The sequence below is a fragment of the Stigmatopora nigra genome, chromosome 15 (assembly GCF_051989575.1).
Source record: "Stigmatopora nigra isolate UIUO_SnigA chromosome 15, RoL_Snig_1.1, whole genome shotgun sequence".
NCBI classification, from domain to species: domain Eukaryota; kingdom Metazoa; phylum Chordata; class Actinopteri; order Syngnathiformes; family Syngnathidae; genus Stigmatopora; species Stigmatopora nigra.
The window spans coordinates 5,909,791-5,935,154 of record NC_135522.1 but is presented as its reverse complement, the minus strand read 5'-3'; the positions used below and the strand labels follow the sequence as shown (position 1 = coordinate 5,935,154).

The 25,364-nt window shown below is 37.9% G+C and overlaps 2 protein-coding genes across 2 annotated transcripts; both read right to left on the bottom strand.

The window, feature by feature from the left end:
- Positions 1-48: 48 nt before the first annotated feature.
- Positions 49-1,512, bottom strand: trir (telomerase RNA component interacting RNase). The gene is made up of 4 exons (XM_077734350.1): positions 1,389-1,512; positions 792-1,185; positions 429-500; positions 49-367 (listed from the first exon to the last, which is right to left on the bottom strand). Exons 2-4 carry the CDS (start codon positions 1,074-1,076, stop codon positions 260-262), a joined length of 465 nt encoding a protein of 154 aa, XP_077590476.1. The 5' UTR covers positions 1,077-1,185; positions 1,389-1,512; the 3' UTR covers positions 49-259.
- Positions 1,513-7,152: 5,640 nt separating this feature from the next.
- Positions 7,153-17,744, bottom strand: hook2 (hook microtubule-tethering protein 2). Its single transcript, XM_077735016.1, has 22 exons — positions 17,458-17,744; positions 16,740-16,822; positions 16,484-16,556; positions 16,362-16,412; positions 16,086-16,218; positions 15,235-15,302; positions 14,229-14,294; positions 14,058-14,138; positions 12,387-12,553; positions 12,103-12,243; positions 11,351-11,552; positions 11,080-11,190; positions 10,908-10,995; positions 10,255-10,321; positions 9,735-9,872; positions 9,116-9,203; positions 8,640-8,674; positions 8,478-8,560; positions 8,288-8,391; positions 7,906-8,013; positions 7,739-7,810; positions 7,153-7,672 (listed from the first exon to the last, which is right to left on the bottom strand). The coding sequence occupies exons 1-22, from the start codon at positions 17,500-17,502 to the stop codon at positions 7,544-7,546; spliced, it is 2,133 nt and encodes a 710-aa protein (XP_077591142.1). The 5' UTR covers positions 17,503-17,744; the 3' UTR covers positions 7,153-7,543.
- Positions 17,745-25,364: the final 7,620 nt, after the last annotated feature.

The window sequence follows — 25,364 nt, the reverse complement described above, 5'->3', positions numbered from 1 at the left end:
ACACCTATAAATAGTAAGTAAAAATAAAAATAAAATCACTGCAATGAACACAGGCAGTGTAGATTTTATCAAGCCTTAACATACAGAAAACAACTGAATGCTCAATGTAAGCAAAAAGTAAGAAAGATTTCTGAGCGACATATGAACAAAGTGAAATCAAATTAAGAAAAAAACAAAACTAAAAAAGGGTGAAAACATTCAGGAGGAAAAAAAATAGGTCAGAAGAAGGGCGGATGAGGTCTCTTCTGTTCATCCACATCTACTTGACCAGCGGTCTGGTTTTATCGTCGTCTCCGCACTGGTGGGCTTTATACTTTTTCACCTCAGCCATGTACTTTGACCAAGCGTCACTCTTGCCAGGCGTCGCCTAAGAGGACAAAAAAGAGATTAATATCCCATCCAGACAAAAATTGCACTTCTGTCCTTACCTCTATGTCCTGTTTTTGCTTCTTGGCAACCATGCCGGTCTTAAGGAACACACCTCCTCTGCGCTTCCCCACCTGGGTTAGGGCATAGAAGACTGACAGCATTATAGGAGGCCTTTTGCCTTTGGCAATGAAGGAGACCCCACTACATTTTGGCTGCTGCCCAAATCACCAGCCTCATGTGTGCATGGGCCAGATCCCCCGTTCTTAACCCGTATGTTAATACGTGCAGAATGTGCCGTACTACATATGCAACTGAAAAGTTAAGATGAAACATTTTATACTAAGTTTCAGCCTGATAGCGAAAAGCAACAGGTCAGTGGTGGCAGTTTTTTGTTTGTTTGTGCTATCTGCTAAACCCCTTACAAAGCTGGTGACTGGAGGGGGCTTCTTATGTACTTCCTCCGCATCTGTCTCCTCCGGCTTTTTCATCATCTCGGCTTCCATCTTCTTCTTGAACATCTCCATGAAGCTTCCGTCGTTGGCAAACGCATTGCCCGACGACGACGACGGGCCCTGGTGGCTTCCGGAAGGCGACTCAGGCCCGCCGCCGTCCGACTCCCCGCCGCTGCCGCTGCTACTACTACTGCCGCTGCCGTGGCCCCCATCGTCGGCTGGGTGAGACTTTCCGTGTCTGCGTCTTTGTTCCATGTTCACTCAACGTTTAGGAGGTTCCTCCTCCTGTTCGATGTCGGGCTTTCCCGCTTTCTGTGGCCTGCTCGGACACCTTAAGGTAGACAGTCTGCCAGACTCCCGTAATCTTCAAAGCAAAAGCGACGTATTTAGTCAAAATGGTCCGTTAGGACCATTCCGCGTAGTGGATATTTGCAGATAAACACAAAAAGCGGTGCTCGTTAGCATTGTTAATATTGCTAACGACGTTAAGACCACGCTATTCTCGCTTTTACTCACAACTACTTCCGCTATCGGCGTCAACAAGAGACCAAATGGGACGTTACCTACCTCGAGTATTGAAAAATCGCGCCCAGGGTCGAAGAATTGGTGAGGATTGCCAATGTTATGAGCTAGCTTTTCGGTAAACCAATTGCTTGCAGTCGGCCATGTTGAATCTTTCATTTGACGTCACGTCGTGGGTGTGGCTTCGACTCCGGATCACAGATATCAGTGTTCCCTCGATTATCGCGGTTAATGGGGACAGGGACCACCCGCGATAAGTGAATTTCCGCGAAGTAGGGATTCCCCTTCAAAAATGCTTAATTTGAATTTAATACAATTTTTTATTTTATTTGTACTTTATTTTATTTTTTTAAGCCCCTGTATACAGTACATCATATAGAATACGGGTAGAAAGAGTGGAATTCATGTGATAACAAAAAAAAACTGTAAAATAAGTTGTTTCAATGTAGTATTATTTATTTTTTCCAAAAAAAATCTGCGAAGTTCTGAGTCTGCGATAGCTCAAGCGAGAGAACACTGTAGTTGTAACAGACAAAACAATAAGTACTACTCATCAAACTAAGTCATTGACCTCCCACCTCTGTGGACCTGGGTTCAAATCCTGCTTTGCTCTGCTTACCTAACTTTTCCCACTTGAAGGTACCACAGGTTGGTGGCCCAGTGGATAAGTCATCAGTCTGCCAACTCTGTGGTCTTGGGTTCAATTCCAAGTACTTGCAAAGATTTTGCCAACTTTATTCAGGTAAATGGAAAAGATAAAAGTACAAGTACTACTTCTTTCTCTCACAGGGTGGTGGCCCAGTGGATAAGTCATCAGTCTCCCACATCTGTGGTCCAGGGTTCAATTCCCAGTGCATGCAAAGATTTTCCCAATATTATTCAGGTAAATGAGTGAGATAAAAGTACAAGTACTACTTCTTTCTCTCACAGGGTGGTGGCCCAGTGGATAAGTCATCAGTCTACCACATCTATGGTCCTGGGTTCAATTCCCAGTGCAGCCAAAGATTTTCCCAATATTATTCAGGTAAATGAAAAAGATAAAAGTACAAGTACTACTGCTTTCTCTCACAGGGTGGTGGCCCAGTGGTTAAGTCATCAGTCTCCCACATCTGTGGTCCTGGGTTCAATTCCCAGTGCAGGCAAAGATTTTCCCACAATTGTTCAGGTAAAAGAATAAGTATTAATGTCTAAGTGTTTAAGTGTATAAGTGTTCAGTGGTGGATGAAGCATTTTGTCAAAAAAATGACTAAGTGTTTCACCCCAATTCCTTGGATAAAACGTTTCAACACCCATGTATAAGTGGGGCACGAGTTGGTGTAGTGGGTTGCACACTCGCCTTTGCACCGAGAGAACGTGAGTTCGCTTCCCGGTGTCGGCGGTTCACTGACCAAGCAAGCGGTCGAGGGTCGGCCGAAGGCCGACCCGAGAACGCCTTTCGCACATACAGGTCCATCAAGTGTCTTCCGAACTGCCGAAGGCAGTTCGGAATATAACCTTTTGCTGAAAAGTATGACTAAGTGTTTTATATAAATTAAAAAGTTTTTCTTTTTTTTTCTTCTTCTCGTTCCATTTTCCAGACTACTTGGCTCGGTGATCAGCCAAAGGTCGACAGTGGGAATCGAACCCAGGTCTCCCAGACGGGAGTCCAGTGTTCTAACCTCTGCGCCACCAAGTGGTTTACACTTTTCTCTGTAATCATTTGAGTGTCATGACAAGAAATCCACAGAAACAACTAAGTGAAAAAGTGTCTTGACCGGGAATCGAACCCGGGTCTCCCAGACGGGAGTCCAGTGAACTAACCTCTGCGCCAACCAAGTGACTACACTTTTCTTTGTAATCATTTGAGTTTCTTGAGAAGAAGTCCAAATAAACAACTAAGTGAAAAAGTGACTCGACTGGGATTTGAACCCAGGTCTCCCCAACAAGAGTCTGGTGAACAAGTGGATACAACTTATTTTGTTGTCATTTGAAGGTCTTGACTACAAATACGTAGAAATTATTAAATGTATTTGTTAAAGAAATAAAGCTTTTTCTTAAAAAAACGACATAGTATAGTAAGGCTTTTTTTCTTAAAAAACGACATAGTATAGTAAAGCTTTTTTTCTTAAAAAACGACATAGTATAGTAAGGCTTTTTTTTCTTAAAAAACGACATAGTATAGTAAGGCTTTTTTTCTTAAAAAACGACATAGTATAGTAAGGCTTTTTTTCTTAAAAAACGACATAGTATAGTAAGGCTTTTTTTTCTTAAAAAACGACATAGTATAGTAAGGCTTTTTTTCTTAAAAAGCAACATAGTATAGTAAGGCTTTTTTTTCTTAAAAAACGACATAGTATAGTAAGGCTTTTTTTCTTAAAAAACGACATAGTATAGTAAGGCTTTTTTTCTTAAAAAACGACATAGTATAGTAAGGCTTTTTTCTTTAAAAAACGACATAGTATAGTAAGGCTTTTTTTTCTTAAAAAAACGACAAAGTATAGTAAGGCTTTTTTTCTTTAAAAAAGACATAGTATAGTAAGGCTTTTTTTCTTAAAAAACGACATAGTATAGTAAGGCTTTTTTTTCTTAAAAAACGACATAGTATAGTAAGGCTTTTTTTCTTAAAAAACGACATAGTATAGTAAGGCTTTTTTTCTTTAAAAATGACATAGTATAGTAAGGCTTTTTTTCTTAAAAAAAACGACATAGTATAGTAAGGCTTTTTTTCTTAAAAAAACGACAAAGTATAGTAAGGCTTTTTTTCTTAAAAAACGACATAGTATAGTAAGGCTTTTTTTCTTAAAAAACGACATAGTATAGTAAGGCTTTTTTTTCTTAAAAAAACGACAAAGTATAGTAAGGCTTTTTTTCTTTAAAAAAGACATAGTATAGTAAGGCTTTTTTTCTTAAAAAACGACATAGTATAGTAAGGCTTTTTTTTCTTAAAAAACGACATAGTATAGTAAGGCTTTTTTTCTTAAAAAACGACATAGTATAGTAAGGCTTTTTTTCTTAAAAAATGACATAGTATAGTAAGGCTTTTTTTCTTAAAAAAATGACATAGTATAGTAAGGCTTTTTTTCTTTAAAAAACGACATAGTATAGTAAGGCTTTTTTTCTTAAAAAACGACATAGTATAGTAAGGCTTTTTTTCTTAAAAAACGACATAGTATAGTAAGGCTTTTTTTTCTTTAAAAAAACGACATAGTATAGTAAGGCTTTTTTTTCTTAAAAAACGACATAGTAAAGTAAGGCTTTTTTTTTCTTAAAAAACGACATAGTATAGTAAGGCTTTTTTTCTTAAAAAACGACATAGTATAGTAAGGCTTTTTTTCTTAAAAAACGACATAGTATAGTAAGGCTTTTTTTTCTTAAAAAACGACATAGTATAGTAAGGCTTTTTTTCTTAAAAAACGACATAGTATAGTAAGGCTTTTTTTCTTAAAAAACGACATAGTATAGTAAGGCTTTTTTTTCTTAAAAAACGACATAGTATAGTAAGGCTTTTTTTCTTAAAAAGCAACATAGTATAGTAAGGCTTTTTTTTCTTAAAAAACGACATAGTATAGTAAGGCTTTTTTTCTTAAAAAACGACATAGTATAGTAAGGCTTTTTTTCTTAAAAAACGACATAGTATAGTAAGGCTTTTTTCTTTAAAAAACGACATAGTATAGTAAGGCTTTTTTTTCTTAAAAAAACGACAAAGTATAGTAAGGCTTTTTTTCTTTAAAAAAGACATAGTATAGTAAGGCTTTTTTTCTTAAAAAACGACATAGTATAGTAAGGCTTTTTTTTTCTTAAAAAACGACATAGTATAGTAAGGCTTTTTTTCTTAAAAAAATGACATAGTATAGTAAGGCTTTTTTTTCTTAAAAAACGACATAGTATAGTAAGGCTTTTTTTTCTTAAAAAACGACATAGTATAGTAAGGCTTTTTTTTTCTTAAAAACGACATAGTATAGTAAGGCTTTTTTTCTTAAAAAACGACATGGTATAGTAAGGCTTTTTTCTTTCTTAAAAAACGACAGTATAGTAAGGCTTTTTTTCTTAAAAAAACGACATATAGTAAGGCTTTTTGTCCTTAAAAAATGACATAGTATAGTAAGGCTTTTTGTCCTTAAAAAATGACATAGTATAGTAAGGCTTTTTTTCTTAAAAAAACGACATAGTATAGTAAGGCTTTTTTTCTTTAAAAAACGACATAGTATAGTAAGGCTTTTTTTCTTCTTAAAAAACGACATAGTATAGTAAGGCTTTTTTTCTTAAAAAGCAACATAGTATAGTAAGGCTTTTTTTTCTTAAAAAAACGACATAGTATAGTAAGGCTTTTTTTCTTAAAAAACGACATAGTATAGTAAGGGCTTTTTTTTCTTAAAAAACGACATAGTATAGTAAGGCTTTTTTTCTTAAAAAGCAACATAGTATAGTAAGGCTTTTTTTTCTTTAAAAACGACATAGTATAGTAAGGCTTTTTTTCTTAAAAAACGACATAGTATAGTAAGGCTTTTTTTTCTTAAAAAAACGACATAGTATAGTAAGGCTTTTTTCCCTTAAAAAACGACATAGTATAGTAAGGCTTTTTTTTTCTTTTAAACGACATAGTATAGTAAGGCTTTTTTTTTCTTAAAAAAACGACATAGTATAGTAAGGCTTATTTTCTTAAAAAACGACATAGTATAGTAAGGCTTTTTTTTCCTTAAAAAACGACATAGTATAGTAAGGCTTTTTTTTTCTTAAAAAACGACATAGTATAGTAAGGCTTTTTTTTCTTAAAAAACGACATAGTATAGTAAGGCTTTTTTTCCTTAAAAACGACATAGTATAGTAAGGCTTTTTTTTTCTTAAAAAACGACATGGTATAGTAAGGCTTTTTTCTTTCTTAAAAAACGACATAGTATAGTAAGGCTTTTTTTTCTTAAAAAAACAACATATAGTAAGGCTTTTTTTTCCTTAAAAAACGACATAGTATAGTAAGGCTTTTTGTCCTTAAAAAATGACATAGTATAGTAAGGCTTTTTTTCTTAAAAAAACGACAGTATAGTAAGGCTTTTTTTCTTAAAAAAACGACATAGTATAGTAAGGCTTTTTTTCTTCTTAAAAACGACATAGTATATATAGTAAGGCTTTTTTTTTCTTAAAAAACGATATAGTATAGTAAGGCTTTTTTTCCTTAAAAAACGATATAGTATAGTAAGGCTTTTTTTCTTAAAAAAACGACATAGTATAGTAAGGCTTTATTTTCTTAAAAAACGACATAGTATAGTAAGGCTTTTTTTTTCTTCTGTAGTGTTTAAAGTGTCTAAAGCTTTAGGATTGACCCACAACCATTAGTACCCTGCTTGAAACAAATGAGGGGGAAAAAAGTCACATGAAATTAAACTCATGAGAATTAGGACATGCATATAAAAGCTACAAAATCTAAACAAATAGGGTGACATGCTTTTCAGCTAACATCTACAAAAATATGACAAAAGCCAATACTCCAAAATACATTGAAAATATCCCATACTTCATTTTGAACCCCACAAGGAAGAATTTGGTGAGAATATCAAGGCCACTATGCGAAAGTGCTTTGGCTGATCATGTGAACGTAGTTTCGGGACTATTATTCAAGTGAAAACAAGTCTAAAAGATAGGAAACATCCTATTGTGCAGATTAAGGCCATTCACATGAAAAAGGGAAAAAATACAGCTAACCAACAGTTCAAGTGGTTGTACTTTTATAGTGTAGTATTAACTCTTTGCTTGCCAATGACGGCATTTGACGTGCAATCCATTTGAAGTGGGAGTGTTCCCCCTTCAAATGGTTTGGATGTCTTAGGAAACACGTCTAATTTGACTAGACATCTATGATCATCAATTGCAATGGCAAGAGTTAATTGAGGTATTTCATTGTGGCGTAACATCAACCTTATTGCCACATCATAAATTCTTCCTCTCTTCCATACATCCCCGGAAGACAGTAGGACTCGGTCACTAGAACACTAGCAACGCTAACTCTATTAAGAGTGACTAAAAAGACAAAAAATAAAATAAAATAAAAGACTATACAGTTGTCCAATAGACTACCAGTCACCTTAAAAGGTGAGACAACATTTTTTTGTATCGCTTTTGCTCTTCCAGATATGGATTTGCAGCTACGAAATCGGATATTTCATTACCATGTTATGCCACAAGGAGGCATGTACAGCAAAGGAATGCCAGACAGGGAGACAGAAGAGTTATCTCGGGTGAGTCCGTGCAAGGCCTCGCTTTGCGTTGGTGGCCAGCCTCTGCTGAGCCAGGAAGGACATGGATTGGTTGGGTGAGCTCAGCCTCTCGCCTGCAACTCTCTGATGCAGAGCCATTCCCTGAAATAGTCAGAACCAACATTAAGTAAATGGAGTAATCATTTATCAAAATTGAAAATGTCTTACCATCTTGTGCCAAGCGCTAATGATGAGTTTCTCCTCCTGTTCGTGTCTTGAGCGGCTCTTTTCATAATCACGCTTAATAAGACAACACATCATCAGTGGCGTGTTAGCCAAAATATCCTATTAATGTAATGAAGCCAGATATATTTGTAACAATATTATTGTCATACCTCAAGGTGGTGGATTTTTCTGTCTTTTTCTCTCAGCTGGTTCTTCATGGCAAGTATCTCAGGTGCTGCTATTATTGGCTGTTGTTTTGAATCCAGGGTATTCACCACCTATACAGTTATATGTATGTATATATGTTAAAAACAGTAATAAAAAATCTAATTTCTTCCTTGACAATAAATTTGGTGGTTATGCAAAAATGTATAAATGTGTATCAGTAGTATGCAAAAATTTATAAATGTGTATCAGTAGTTTTGAGAGCCAAAACGGTAATATAACATTTCAGAATTAACATTAATTTAATAAATGTGAGACTTTTGACAAGTATAATACCTGCAATGTGTGACACATGGAGCCAATGATGTTTTTGTGAAAGTGACTGACCGTTCTTGCCTTTTCCACATAGCGCTTGTATCTCTCCTCCATCTGTTTCATGTCCTCATCTTTCTTCCTCAGAATCTCCTGTAGTTCATCTATCTTCTTTGCCACTGAGTGAAGAAGCATTTATTTTTATCAACACAAGTCTAATTACAAGACCTAAAACTTTTTTTAAGGGGAAAAAATAAAACTCAACTGTTACTGTCCACCTTAGGCTCCAAATCATCAATAACTTCTCTTTTCTTTTGCAGATCTGTGTGGGCTTCATTGAGCATCTCTCTGGAATGACATGTGATTTGACTCTTCTAATGAAACATTAAGACTCTAAACACTATTGGAGTCAAACGACAGTACTTACAAATGCTCCTCCAGCTTTCTCTTCAATAAGGAAGACTAAAGCGAGGAAAATAAGAACATTACATGATTAAATTGTAAACCATCCGCATGCTTCTTTAAAAGAGGGGCACGCAATCACACAAAAGCAAAAACAAAAGCTGTAAATCCAAGCTGTTAAAGAGTTGAATCACAGGCCATTTGGACAGAGGGTGGGCCGTACTTACGATGGCCTGATTTTGGCAAGGTTGTTCGGTGGGGCAGGCGGGAAGGGACAAGACAGACAGAAGGGCAGGCGTTAACGTTGACTCAGCAAACACAGTTCTAATTCCCACACAAAGTAGTTCAACTAGGCCAAATACTGCAATAGCAAACTAGCAAACAGTTATTCTTTTCATCACACTTTTGATTAAAAAAATAGCATTGATTATCCAATGTGATTTTTTGTTTCTGTTTATATTGATCATCAATGTGACAAGTGACTGGAAACAAATCACTCACATCTTCAGTCTTGCTGTCCTGCTCTTGGAGTGCTTTCTGGAGTTCTTCAATCTGAGATCGCAACTCCGATATCTGCTGCTGTTGAAGCCTGAAGAGACAGAAACAATGGCTTTGTTGTGGAGGAGTGAGCATAGAAGAGGGGGATGAAATGCAAAAGTCGAACGTGTGGGAAGAAAATAAGTAGTGAAAAAGCATTGATCCTTGTGCATCTGCGCGCTGCTGGGCCATGCGTTGCCACGCTCTACTGAGCATGCTCACGCCAGTCCTCTCCTCCTGTTACTGAAGATACTTCCCACACCTTGGGCCTGGTGTTGCCTGGATCCACACACACACACACACTCACATACGCACACACACTTGGTCCACCCACATGTCCACATGCCCGCAGGCATATAAACACTCGCACATGCAGACAAGAGACAATCTGGCTTTCTGCTGTCTGTCCTCCAGTCCACCCACGCGGTCCAGAGGGTGATTTGACATTTAGGCAGATATCACTCCTACCCTCAGCCAAACACCCCTCTTAATGTCAAGGAACACATGATATGGCGGCATGGAGTGGGAAGGAGTTGATTTCTCCTTGCTTTGAGACGCGAGTCCACGGTAGACTGTCACGTACCTGTTTTGGGTTTCGAGAGCATTTTTGCTGCGTTGAGCTCCCTCCAGCTCAGCCTGCACCTCTACTGTTTTCTGCCTGTAGCTTTCCTCCTGGATGCACAGCATCTTGTTTTCACTCTGTAAGCGGACCACTGTCTCCCTGGAATCGAGACATTTTGTGAGAAAACTTGTCCCAGCTCCAAGTCATTGTATTGTATTTTTTTTCTAAACAACTGAATTTCAAGACTTTTTCTAAGAATGGATGTTTAACTCATTGGGTGGCCCTGACAATGGATTTGACGTTTTAGATGTTTATGGCTCTAAAACTTGAGTTTTCGTATTTTTTTTTCAGTTTTCAACAACATTTTGATTTTTCTATGGGAAACACTGGAATAATTTGTGTGGATTTATTGCAAAACAATAAAGATAATGTCTTCAGTGCCGATTTGTGTGAGAATAACGAGCTTCAAATCCCATGATTCAGAAGGAAAATGGCACGGCGAAACAACTTAAGCCGTTCACACGTCAAGATTTATACTCACTTGAGCTCAGTGGGCATGATTTCTGCAGCAAGGTTTCCTTCAGCGGCCTCTTTGTCACACATGCCCCCTGTGGAGAGATTATGTTTTAAATGGAACCTTTGAAGCCTTACCAAAAATAAATGCAAAATAATTTTTAAAAAATCAATACAACCGATTTATTCAAATAACTGGCACTCTTTCCCAAACTAAGATTAATTAAATACCTATGGCCACCAGGGACTGCATGAGGGGTGTGTGTCACAACAAAACATGGAAAAACCTATCTTGGATTCCTTTCAGCAGATTATTGTGATGGCGCGTTTATAGGGTTAAAATAATATTTTTTTTTTGAAAAAGCAGTTAATACATCATACAGGAAAAAATACAAAAAATAGACCATACTATGCCAGTCCAGTCATGAAATCATAACACAAGTTTCCTGTGAATCAATGAATAGACTATAAAATCTTGCTGGACTACAAAGCAATCACCTTGGAAGAATATGTGCTTGATTGAACCCCTAAAATAAATCTAGAGCCCTTAGGCCATCTGGAACCAGTTTACTGTGCGTTTCCACAAAAAGAATCACAAAGGGTTTGACAACAACCATTATGTTCTTCACTTTGATACACCTTACTGGAAAATTTGAGATGTGCTCAGAAGTTTCTGCCTACCTGCGCCTCGGAGACACTTTTGTTGGACTTGTGCACACCTCAGCTCGTCATTTGTCTCCCGAAGCGTGTCCCTTTCAGACATTAGGCGCTGCAAAACAAACATTTTCAGCATAAGCAGGATAAATACAGTGTTTTAGCTAAGCCGAACGGAAGTTTAGAGTTAATGACTGACTTCTTTCTCTTCCTGTAGTGTGTTATATTTATCAGAAAGGTTCTTGTACTCAAACTGCCACTTCTCAGCTTGCATGGCCTCAGCTTGGTGCTTGGCGTGAAGCTCGTGAGCCTACGTGTCAGAGGGCATAGCGACAGGCTGCGTTGGCAAAAGACTTACACAAGAACCACACGGCACTGGAGAGCACCCGCACAGGCCAGACTGTGTTTTAATAGCACTTTGATGTCCACACTGTAAAAAGTATGGCTCTGCTTCCCCATCCACAACTCGCCTGTTTCTTGTACGTGTCCATCTGGGCACGGAAGACATTGGCCCTGCGGAGTTCCTCCTCCAGTTCGCAGGTACGCTGCATGTACATGGTGTTGCGCTCCTCCAGGAGCCGCACCTGTCTTCGGAGGTCACCCAGATCTTCTAGTTTCCTCTTGTAAGTCTCCACCAAAGTTTCCAGCTGGTTTACCCGGTTGGAGGAGTGCCTAAAGGCGGGAGGTAAGGTATCAGGTAAGGACACGGTATAAGGATATACACGTGGCTGGCTAGGAAGGTGTAATTGTTCCTGATTGGCTCCTCACTCTATTTGATGCTCTGACGCAAAACGGCATCAATGCATGAAATGTCTTATCAACACAGATGTCAGAGTGAGGAGGTGAATGGACGTCTGCGTGTGGGCAGTGTGGGAGTTGTTTCTGTGAGTGGAAGATGATAATGGAGCTTTAGGCATTCACATGAATTCCCACATTCAATTGTTTGGATGCGTCATTGTAGATGTCAAATGTTGTATCAAAAGTTGACTAATAAAACAAGCAGCAACGTTTTTGATTTTCTCATTTACTTACATTAAAAGAAGAGTGAAAATTTGTTTATTCTATTAAGTTAAGTATTACATAAATTATTAAAATCTTATTTAAATCAGTCGATGCCTATGATTTAGCAAGCTTGGATGTGCAGGATCAAATTGAAAATTCCTTTTGTGTTTGCAACATACCCGCGTAATAAACCTCTTAAGTGAAAAAAAAAATCTTTTACCTGAGAATATCCATCTCATCTTTGAGAGTTTGTGCTTCTTGCGCTAGACTGGTCAAATCTTCATTCCTTTGTTGCACGTTGGCCAACTCACGCTCCAGCATATCCACACGCACACGTGTGTCATCTCGGCTATTTTCCAGCCTAAAAACAAATTGCATGAACAGAGAAGAAAAATAAAATGAAACAAATACTCCCACAAACCTCAACAGTGGACATCTACCATTAATAAAAATATTTTGAAGTCACAGCAAAAATATGAAAGAAGGATAATGTAATGTTTTTACCTGTAGTTTTCCTCTTGAAGCTGCTCCATCTGACTTTGTAGAATCAGCAGTTTCTTCCCAGTGATGGCAGTGCTGGAGATGTCCATCGACTCACTGCGGGTCAGCTTCTCCTTCAAGGACCGATTATCTGTTTGGAGCGACAACTTCTCCTCCAGGGCCACAGAGAGCTAAGGAGGTAAATGGCGAGAGATAATTGAGAGGAACATGCAAAGAAAGTCATACTTTCAGAAATCATAGAGCTTGGTAATATAAACAGAAGCCAGGCTTTCTGGTGAAAACAACCGAATCGGTCCAAAGCATATGACTAGGTCATCGAGAAAAGTACCAGTCATTGTGTATATGCATGCTATGTACTCATTTTACATGCTCACTCCTCAAGACTTTATCAGCTGGTATAAAAATGTCCCCAAGCTTGTCTCAATAGTGAAGTTATTAACTTTATTTTGGTACTTTGCGTGAAAGACTGAATGCAATTCATTCACTATGTGATCAATGCATACTTTTCTGAGGTGAGTTAAGGAGAGAAAAAAAAGTAAGCAGTTGACAGGGTAGTTACAAGAGATGCACCGAAAATTAGTTAGTACTTTTTCCACCCTTTAATGTACGATTATATTGTTGACTTAAAACCAGAACACATTTAATGAATTCCAAGAAAGGAATCACATACTTTTTCAGCTTTGGAAACTTCTATTTTTATGCTTTCATGGAGTCTGTTCCATTCAAGAGCCATTTTAAGAGAAGTTGTTCAAAAATGATGCCTCCAACTATCATTCGGAATTACCAAAACATAATACAAATAGTAAAAATAAAGTAAAAAGATGGTGTATGTCAACCAGTAAAACATTAGTATTTCAAACATGATTTTTATTCAGTGATGAGTCGAGTTAAACATTTAATTTTATATTAAATCATATTTTACTCTGTACATTGTTGAAATTTCAGGACCAAATAATTATCAAAGGAATATTTTTATAATTCTTAATATTAAGACTAAGGATTTTCATTTCGGTGCATCCCTGATATTTACATACAAAATGTTACAGTGGTTCAAGCAAGGGGATTCTTGGGTTAGACATGCCAGCAACCAAATATTTAAAAAAAAGGGGGGAGTGGCTACTTACCTGCTGGAATCCACACAACCTTCACTGCACTTTAAGGACAGATTGCATGCTTTAGCACAGGACCACCAACAGCAAATTGATTTGCAAACAACAAGTGACTAATCCTTTAAAGCGTGGGCTATGCAAGTAAACAAACAGGTGGGCTGAAAGCAGTGTAAATTTGAGTTGGCTGCAGTGCCATCCAAACGCAACGTGTCAGTTTTAGCTTGATGTTACGCAACACTCGACGACATTGGAACTTTGTTGTGTGAGTGAATTGAGCCCTTTTAACAGTCTTTGACGGTAATAGAAGTCCAATCATGTTTTCATCTTTCTATTGTCAATTTAAATGCAACCCATTTGAACGTCAATCGCCGTCAATGAATTAAAATCGATTTCTTATCCTAGAGTGGCAGGGAAAACAAGCCAGGGTTACACAATGTCCAATCAAAAGAAAAGCAAACTCAGTCTCTTGAATCAATGGAGGCCAGAACGCACACGTTGAACAAACAGCATGCAGCAAAGCAATTCTTGATGTTTGCATTCTCTTAAGAAGACTTTATAAACAAACCTGATGTTCGAGGTCACGACAGTGTTGACGAAGGTCCTCTTTTTCACCAGCCTCCTCACTTAGAAAATAATATTTCCTGGACTGCAATACAGAATAGTCATGAAGGTTAAAAAAAATGCTAGTTGAAAAGTGAAGCTTTATAGAAAATAAATACACTTTTTTTTTTTTCACCTGATAATCAAAATCTCCATACGTTTCTGGGCTTCCCGGTTCAGATGAAGGCTCTCGTGATAGAAGCTAAAAATATATATATATATAAAAATTAATGGCACATATGGAAACAATATGTTTACAGATTTCTAAAACTATATTTTCCATTAAATAGGTGAAAGTGGATGATTTTCCACAGCACATCATATAATACGCTACAACAGATTTCATTGGTTGAAAAACAACACTGATGACCTACTAAGCATTTTTTAAAATAACACTACAATGGAACCTTTGTTTTTTCCTGCCCTACTTTTCAGTTATATCCTCCTGAAATATTGCTGCAATCTTGTACATCCCTTTGGTTTTCATTCAGTTTCAAAAGACCATTTGCATATTGCTAAATAAAAAAAATTCTGGAGTCAGGTTAGTAAAACAATAGCATTCCAGACAAAACTCACTATAAACAAAGAAAATTGAAAATTCACATTCCAACTTTGCTCTTTTTTCCACACACCATAAAATCTATTGAACAAAGTGGTTGATTTATTCATTACACTAGTGATGTATTCATCACATGATTGATGTCTATCATCATCGATTAGATTAAAAATGTTAAAATGTATTTTTTGTTGAGGTGCAAGTATCTGGAATGGTAGATTTTGATAATTTCCTTCTGAAATATTGCTTCACTTTTCCTAATTTTGGCTAAAATCAGACTTTCAGAATGGAGTAACAATTAAAAACCAGTGTTTTTCGGTATTCCAGTCAAAAATAAGCGTTACAGCTTTGCAAAGACAGGACTTAACAATGAAGCTCTTATTGCATCCGATTAAATATACATAACAATGAAAAAAAAAAAGTAGACAAATGAATATTTATAGAAATAAACAACATAATCATGGAATAACAAGGCTTCCTGGCACACAGTTCTCTCTCCAAAGCAAGAGGCATTCATTGATAGCAAATTAGAACCAAAGACTAAAAGTATGTCTGCAAAAAAAAGGATGACAGAAGATTGACTTACCTCCTGAATTGCTGTCATGACGACATGTTGGACAGATTCCTCCAGTGTCATTATCTGCTGGATTTGCTCTGAGTTGAAGAAAATGCAGAGAGTAGTGAAAGTGCAGCCAAAAAAAACGATTAGCGACAAGCAATCTCCTGAAAAGAAAACTTGCAGCGCTTCTCCTGCCAAAGAGTCGACGAAGCTGCTAAGCTTGGATGACATGATCATTTTGATCCATTTTACAAAGCATAAGCTGGAAATTGTTCTCAAATGAGCCACTCAGATTGCTATGACGGCAAAAGCGTTCTAAAATAAGAATCATGTGATATGAACTCTAGCTACTCCTTGTTTTTCCCTACAGCCAGGACAATGAATTGATTATATGCATCATAAAATGCAGATGCTTGAAAAAAAATATTCAAAAAAACAGGTTGTTTTTACAAAAGAAACATTAGCTATACTTAGGTGACCAAATTAATCTGCCCAAAAATCACATCCGTTAGTTTTTTAGGTTTTTTTTAAAATAATAATTGTGTATATTATTTTAATTATTAATAGTATTTATATATTTTGATTAAATACAATTATACATTGTAAAAACTTAATTTTATATATATTTATGTACCACAATAACACTAAATTATGATTTCGTTTTTAAATTTTAGTGTTTAGCACATGCAATTGGAAGTGATGTTAAATCCATTTTATATTTCTGTGAATTCTCCTCATTCCTTCAGACATTCACCCCTTCCAGTCCAAATAGATTGGACGCCGTCAATAGCAACCAATAAGCGCAATACAATTATGGTGGGGGAAAAAATGTGTTAACAAAAGCTATGTAACTTGCTGTGGTAAACCACTGTTAATACCTTGCTTCTTTTCACAGCTGACAGCACAGCCCAATACAAGCTGCAGTAGCTTGCCCAGTTCAGTGATGTCCTCCATCTCACCAATAAGAGTGACATCAGGCAAATGCTCTTCTAAAACCTGGTGGCCCAGTATCTGTTGTTGGAGAAGGAAGCATTACAATAAAACAAGTCGACCGTATAGGAACAGCCTGACAAAGTCTATTGATCAGAGGAATGCAACTGTAAGCCAAACTAATTAAAAATCAAAACTATTTCTCAAAGCAGAGTATTTCTTACGTCATGGTAATATTCCAGCATGCTCTTGAGGATCTTTTTCAAGTTGCTGACCTAGACACACAAAATAATTGTTTTATTCTTTTTAAAAATGATAGGAATGCTTTGCAGAATTTGTCATTTACCTTGAGGCGCCAGTTGTCTCCACTTTCCTCCTTAATTCTAGCCAGCCAGGTCTCATTAAACCAAGAAGAGTCTCTGTTAATGACAGCACAAGAGAAAATAAGCATTGGGTTGGAAAATATAGAATAATGTGAACACTTTTGACACATTGGAAGATTTGATATGGACAACTAAATGTCCAAAGGGTGGAATGTTACTTTAAAATCCTCACAATTGAGTCAGTAGTTTGCCAAAATGCATTTTCCATAAAATACTTACATTGTGTTTAAGACGTGTGCAATGGCCATTCCACTTGTTAGGTCTTGCTTGCTATTGCATGATGGCACCTGGAATGTCTGCATCTGAAATCAATAAAATAAGAATGAATAATAAATACATACAGTTTATCCTTGAGAGGGACTAAATCAAAAACAGCAATTAGTTATTGATTAGGCATGTATTTTATTTTAAAATTAACATTTTTAAACCACCGACTGCCATTAAAGTTTCATGCTGATTTGAATGTGATTTTACGCACGTCGATGGATCATGCGTCTAATTGCGTAATACAAATGAATGCGACTTGCCACGTGCAAATATTGACATGACAATACGGAAATGATGTTAGTTTGCGTGTTGATTTTAGTCCTTGACATTCCCAAACTGGAACCTGATTCCCTTTCTGACTGAAAATCGAAAATGTTAAAGCTGATGTATCGATGTTTTTAATGACATTTGTCTTTAGATGAGTTAAAAAAATGATCAAAACACCATCTTTTGGGTTACCTGGATCGAGTTAGCGGAGCGGATTAGCGTTCCTATCGACGCGCGATCAACTTTCACACGCGATTACACGTTGGCTGCGTCCATTGGTGTCATTTTTAGCGATAAAATCATCTCGCAAGAGCACGTTTATGTGCGATCTCCATAACTATGCCATCGCTTCCTTTCACCTGTTAGCGTTAGCACAATACTACACTGCTAAAGTCAAACTCACCCACGTTAGAAGTGAGTCACACAGCTCGGCTTTGTCCAGGCTCATTTTGTTTTTTGTCTTTTTGCAGGGGGATCTTTGTTTTGTTACCGTGCAAGCGTCGATTTCGGATCGAGAGGAGATAAATGTTGTTTCCGATACTTTCGCGGAAAGTTAGTTGCGGACTCCTTCTGCGTTCCACGTCATTCAAGCTGCCATGGCCTCCTCATGAGCTCCGCCTGCCAACCTGCCTTGCCTTTCCCCCTTCTGTCACCTCCAGTTGGCCCAGCGAGCTTCCGTATTTAGAGCATTTCCATGGGAACGGATTATGTCACGGGTCAGTTTGTCTGAAATACATAGTATAAATAGGACAATAACTAGACGATGGATGATCCGAAAATAGATATACTTTTGGATTTTAAATTACAAGCAAAAATTTCTGTTACTATGTATACTATTTTGAACATAAAGTTCTGCTAAACTGCATTGCTGGTGCCATTCATTTATTTATCTTCCATACCACTTATCCATACAGGGATCGCAAGGGGTGCTGAAGCCCATCCCAGCCAACACTATGTGTACTATTGTACATGACCAGTTCCTAAAAGCACCACTGGGTGGCTCTAGTTGACCAATGGCCTTGAAAAGCTTCCAATTATACAACCAAGAGCTTCCAACTTGACATTATGAACGACAAATAGGAAGTTTAAATCTCATCGTATCTCATCTCATTTTCTGAACCGCTTTATCCTCACAAGGGTCGCGGGAGGTGCTGGATCCTATCCCAGCTGACTTCAGGGCAGAGGCAGGGGACACCCTGAATTGATGGCCCGCCAATCGCAGGGCACAAGGGGACAAACAACCAGGGGACAAAATGTGGGAGGAAACTGGGGTACCCAGAGAAAACCCACATAGGGCCAGGGAGAACATGCAAACTCCACACAGGTGGACCAACCTGGATCTGAACCCAGATCCCCCACTGAGGCCAACACGCTAACCACTCATCCGATGGGCCACCCACAACTTAAAATATGAACTACATATTGTGCTGTGTCGTGATATTGAGATAAATTATAATGTATCTCTCCATCTCGTCTATTTATTAACTATAACATGCTGTCACACACGTACACACTTCTACTCCCTATTCCTTGGTACCGCAATTATCTCACCCTGGCTTCCTTATTGTCATCCAACCGATATTAATCACTGTAAACTTGTCACCATTTCCGCTCTGTTCAGATAACATTCAACTTGAACCGTGATCAATTCACTTGTTTTTTTTTATTGATTTAATCTTTGTTTTTATGATTTGTCCTTCCTCCATCCTGATTTGTTTTTAAACTAAATGACTTCTGAACCAAATGGGTGCACATTTAACCTTTACTGATTGTTTTCAATCACACCAAACATGAAAAAAGGGACTTGAAATAGAATTCCCATACTAGGCATATATGATATTTGAATAAAAAATCTTATAATAAACCAGTTATGGGGATTACTATTACACGACCATTAGACTTATGCTAATAGGATGAATATAAAAGCTGTTTTGTACAAGCGATTCAGGGAACAAACGGTGGGGACCCAAGTCAGGTAACTCAGCACCAAAATAGGACGCCTGGGAGGAAGTGAGGTTCTTAACTTGGGGGGGTCCACTATAGACGTTAGTCAGCCCCAAAGCAAAACTCCGGCAGACTATTTTTGGCCAGCCCCTCTTCCTCCACGCTAATTCCTCTTTTCACCCGTTCTCTCTTTCCTTATTCCCCAGATGTGTTTCCTTCCTGAAAGTCAAAAAGCTTTACTTCTCCTCTTTTCCAACCCCACTATGACGCACTTGCATCCCTCCGGGGGGAACTAAAGGGTGGAGGTGGGAGGGTCAGAAGCCAAGATTGAGTAACGATTTACTTTTTTTTGGCTTGTGGGTTACTGGTTTGAGGGAAAAAATAGCGATTATGCCTTTTATCTGTGAAGAACAGATTTTTTCTATTTTTATATCCTTAATTTATATTATATATTAATTTCTAAAATAAGTCCATATTCAAAAATATCTGTTGAATCACATGGTTCTTTAGCGACGTTGACTTTCACTTCCTCATTCTGTTTGGGCTTAGCTCAACTTGAAATCGATTGGAATGTCTAATGTTGTCTATTAAGTAAATAAATATATATAAAAAAATCTTTAGAGCAGCTTGTAGGCATTGATCTGTTTCAACCTTGTGTTAAGCTAACATGACAACTCTATAATGTATTGATTAATTTTCTGTACTGCTTACCCTCACAAGGTTCGCAGGGGGTGCTGGAGCCTTTGACTTCAGGGACCAGACAGGGAAACTCTGAATTAATGGCTGTCCAATCACAAGGCACAAGGAGACGGACAACCATTCCAGCTCACACTCATACCTAGAAGAAATTTAGAATGTTAAACACGCCTATGCGGCATATTTTTAGTATGTGGGAGGAAACTAGAGTACCCATAAAAAACCCATGCAGTCCCACACAGGAAGGCCTGGACCTGGGAACAAACGCTTTGTCGTGCCAACCACTCATCCACTGGGCTGCCTCTATTATAGTGCAGACAATGTACAAACAGTTACTCATTAAACAAAATATATGGTTCAGGTATCACCAACAATGGCAGCTAAATGAGTTCCAAAAAAAACCCCTAATTATACCATCAAGATCAAATATGTACTATGTGAATGAATCATTTGTGGAGAAAGGAAACACTGCAACTTTAATGTAAGAATGTTGAGGATGTGTGGCTGTGCCCAGACATTTGGAACTGGAATGTGTTGGAATGCTGGCAGTGGTTTATTTCCCCTGCAGCTTTCTCAGGTGTTACCAAAAGAGGAAAACAACACAACCACAGTGTACCACAGATGGAGGGAAAATCACACAGAGAGTCTAATGACAAACCACATTTCTAGACATGACCTCACTCACAGGTACATGGTGTCAGGAAGGGCAGATTTATATCGACCTCTTCCTTATCAGTGGGCCCGTCCCTCCCGCGCAAACCGCACGTTTACAAACATGCTATGCTGGTCCAAGTAGTTAATAATAAATACTCCAAGCTCAAGAAGCTGGCATGTTACGTACGTCTTAAAACAGCTTGACCTGACAAAATCGAAGCACAGACACTTTGTCTGTCTTTTAAATTCAATCAAGCGATTTGTTCATTTACTTCCTGACTTAACTATTGAACAGTTATTTCAATTTGTTTGTCTGACAACATGGTGCCTAGTAACAGTTTCTATTCACAGCACAGTGCAAATTGACAAGAGTGAGGTTGTAGAAGGCCTATATTGTATCTCCAAAATAATGGTGAAAAACAATGAAACATCCCATAGCAGAAGTGAAAAATGCAGCCTTGGACAGCGGAAGAACGACCAATCCATTTGAAATGCATGGGAGAGACGTCAGCAAATGGAAATTAGCATTTAAATGAATTTTCATCCAATGAGAGCGTCAGAGGTTTGACAAATCTGGTTTTCATATAAACTCTTTTTCTTTGTCATAAAAACACAAACTTAATATTTAGGTTTTTTTTTAATATGTTTAAATGCTTAAAATATGCAAACCTACAGAGTATGCTCATTTATTTTGCACATTTTTACTGAATAATCTGAGTTGGGGCCATTACTTTCCTTCATTTTAATGTGACTCCAGGGAAATAAACTTGGAGAGCTGTGGCCTTTTGCTTTGGGTATATAGAACAACAGTGGCAATATGAGTCAATTGAATGGTGCAGGATTCTCCCGTTAGTCATGTCAAAGTGTCCTAAATTTTAGTGGCTCTTATTGTGGCGTCATCGTTGTTTGAATGAGCTATGGTTACGTCCATCGAGTGGCAACCTTCGCCGTCATTTTAGTTTGAATGAGACTACATTATAAAAGTGCATGAAGTAGTTTGAAAGTAGCCTCTTAAATCAGCAGTTTTACCCTGTTATGCAACCTGCAAAATTGACCCTATCACTGACTAATCTACATTTTGATATGACTCAACTGAGGCAGTAGTCAAACCAATGGCAGTCGTCATCGAGTCAAAGTTGGATGAAGATGATAAACGAATGAGAGAACACATTGAACCTTCAATTTGATGGCTTCTTATTGTGCAATGAAGTTGTTTTTGATCAATCTTCTCTGTGTGTCAATCTTGCTCATTGTGTTTCTAAGCCTCCCCTACCTTTCTCTCTCTCTTCACACACACACAAAAGCCCATGCACCCCCCCCCCCAACACACACACACACATATATATGCCCCAACCCACCCCAACACAAACACAGACACAAATAGGCTGCACATGGCTAGCATGAATGAGTCACAGTAGTTTGGTAACAAACGCCTTTTCTCGGGGACAGTCCCTTTACCAACCCTTGTGATTAGGGCCAATCGCCTTAAGAGTATCAGGTGCATTGCTCCTCCATGCAACGTGAGACACCCCTATTGTCTCCCAAGTTTGCTATAGAAACTGGCAAGCTATCATGCAAGATGATCCAAATTGAACACGAGCTTGAGACACCAAAGCCGGTTCATTGCTCTTTGTTGACACTTACTGTATGCATTGTGTGCAAGTACATCTAAATATAGCCAAACTGCAGCACGAGAGACTGAAAGATGCAACTGTGTATGGCCAATGCAACTGACATGGTCCTAAAAGAATGCACAGAGGGTCCAAAACAATCACTGTTAAATCTGTACAATGCAGATGGCTAATGAGCCTGAAAATAATCATTAAAATAATTATCTGTCATTGACAGAGATATACAGCCAATCCATTTGCACTAGGAGGGTTGTCCGTGAATGAACATATTGGTCATCAAATATCGACAAAAAACTTGAAATTCACAGCAAAACAGTGAAATGAACCACACGATTGGACATTTATCATCGTCAATGGCAATGAAAGTTAAGCCACTAAGGAACACACAGTAAGTCGTCAAGGTTAGCTTATCTTCAAGGTAAGGATAAAATGCAAGATTTACAAATACGTAAACCCAACCCAAGTTCTATGAAACACTGACCATAATCGACCATGAGGGTCCTGCAATTAAACAATTTTGACCTAAAATCTTAAAAAAATAAATAATAATCAATTTTAAAAGGCATGGGGCATGTAAAGTGCTGTTTTTACAGTATAGTTGCACTCAATTTAGAATCCTTTTGTTTGTATTGTAACATTGTTGGTTAATGGACGTAATAGAACAGTTGTTGCAAAAACAACAATTACCATACAGGAATAATAACAGCTCAGTGGAACACTGTTAGTGCATGTTGCTCAGAGCACATGTTTAAGAACATAAACACACACCTTATGCACTCAGTCTAGTGCTGTATATAACAATAGTGCACCTCTTCAACACCAGACAGGCCAGCGCTTCTCCACCCTATTTGCTTTTTTAGACATGCTTAACACGCCCTTCTCCAGAATTCTTTCCTCGACTGAGTTGTTACACGTACAACAGGACTCTGCCACTTAGTCATGCTGGTGCCTGCTGTCTGACACGAGGAGTTTGTGCAAATAACATGGCCTCTTGTCCATAAACTGGATTGGCCCATTAGTGTTAATAGAGCAGTGCTTAGATTTGAGCATTCACAGCCAGTTATATGAATTAGACGTTTACCGTTGTTTAATTAAAACCTGAACTTTTAAGTGATATTGGAAGCGATAACCACAGAATATTTCTGATTAATTAAGTTTTTTAATTGAGTTTTTTAAAATTTCATTTCTTTTTCTATTCATTTATACTTCCTTTTGGGTGATTGGAATTACTAGATTGATTTGACTTGAACGTAAAAAGTTAATATTGAGGCCTACAAGAACCAAAATGTTGCTAGGGGTTTTATATAAGTTTAAAAATATACATATAACAATAATAAATAGTACAACATAAGTATTTAGAATGCAAAATGTCAGTTTTAAATAGCCTTCCTCCCCCTATTTATAAGTACAAATAAGTGACTCTCCTTCCCTGCCGCTGACAATGACACATGTCCAATCATTTATAGTTTTTTTTCATCCTTCTGTGAATTTAAATGAGTATCTCATTAGTAAAAGACCAATATACTATTTGAACCACCAGGGCAAACAATATAAATAACTTTCTCTCTTCCACAGTTACTGACAAGATAGATGTCAAATTATGTGATTATTTTTCATACTTTTGTGAATTTATATGAGTTTGTCATTAGCAGACATCCAATCCATTTGAAGTGGATGGCCCAGCAAGTGCAGATTGGATGTCTATAGCGGTAAAGGGCAGCCAATCAGTTAAATTGAGTCTGTTTTTAACTTTATGATTATAATATGTCAGTGACAAAATTGTGCAGTGGTTTGAAAAAAAGCTCACGCACTATACTTTGGAGAACACTCCTGAAGTGGAATTACAATGCGCAAAACTATACATAAGGATTTCAAAAGCCACCCTTCTTGACCGTTTGCTGGGCGTGATACAGTATTTAAAGGAGTAGTCAACACATACCAACAAAAATGTCAGGGAACCACACCTTCAATCATTGCACAACTTCCCCTATCTTTTGGTCTGTACACACACAAACACACCCAAACAATCTTTACCCTTCAGACCCTTGTTAAGGGTTGTAGAGCCGGCCTAACTCCTAACTAAAGTCCTACCCTGAAATATAAAATGTAATTTCTAGAGAAATGGCTTGGGCATGGTTTGGGTTATTGTCATAGATTTGTACCATATCCATATATTAGTTCTTAATCAGGGAAAAAATATAACATTGCTCAAAATTCATGTGTCAAATATAACTCTCTGGCCCGATGGGGTGAATTTGGGGCCAATTTGGGGATTTGGGTTGACAAAAACCTGAGAACAAGTACAATATTGGACATTTTTCTTTGGAAATGAATGGAATTTTCTTGTGTTTTTGGTTGCAACAATTAGCCTGAGTTGTAAAATGGACCCAAAAGCCTGCATTGTGTGAAGTTTTGTACCGTTTTGAAGAAGAATGGCTGTGCATTGGTCAAAGAATGTTGGCTGCACGGCATGTCAAAAACGTGGCGAAAAAAAACAAAACAACTTTATATGTGGGGAGCTTTGTTACCAAGAATCTCAACAATCATATAGACAGTCTCCCAGGCCAAAGAGCACCTTGTCAACAAATGTGATCAGAGTAGGGCCTTCACTCAAAGTGACATGCCACCTGACTCAGCAGCACACAGGCTACTGTTTACTGGGCCTGTCCACCACAATCAACACGCCACTTTCTACCATGGCTGTAATTGCAGCGACGCACTTGGCTGCATTGAGAGGGGAGACGGCGGGAAAGGGAGGTTTGCTCCGTGTCCCTGCTTATTCACATCACAGTGCAGCGGCTTGGTCGTGCAAGGCGACACATTATGCATACAGACATACAGAGAAGCTATCATGTATATAAAAAGATCATGTGTTGATGCTGAGAGTTACCAATTGTTATTTGTTTTTTGTCAAAACACTGTTCAGTTTTCTCCCCAGATTTTGTCAAAAGAAAGTACTCCAAATAACTATACATATTGAATACCACACAAGCCATTGCATTACTTTGGCGACCATTGACAGCAATAATTGTCCAGTCCAGTGAATGGATGAATGTTCATTCAACCAGTTTAATATCTGTCATCGACAATGGCACGGATAGAGTTAATTAAACTTGATGTTTACCTGTTGCACTGTTCGCACAGGGATGTCCAAGTGATACTGACACATTCGGACAATCACAGATCGTGACGGATCTCCAACTTTCGGGGGATATAACATCCTGTCAACTCGCACATTTATGATGTGCCATTGATTGGCATTTTGTTAAAAGAACAAGGAAAGTTGCTGAGCCTGCATAACTTCAATAAATGCAAAAAAAGTGGGCTTGTCATTTGTTATCGGAGAACTCTTTTGATAAATTCCAAGTGCTGATGGAGAGACTGA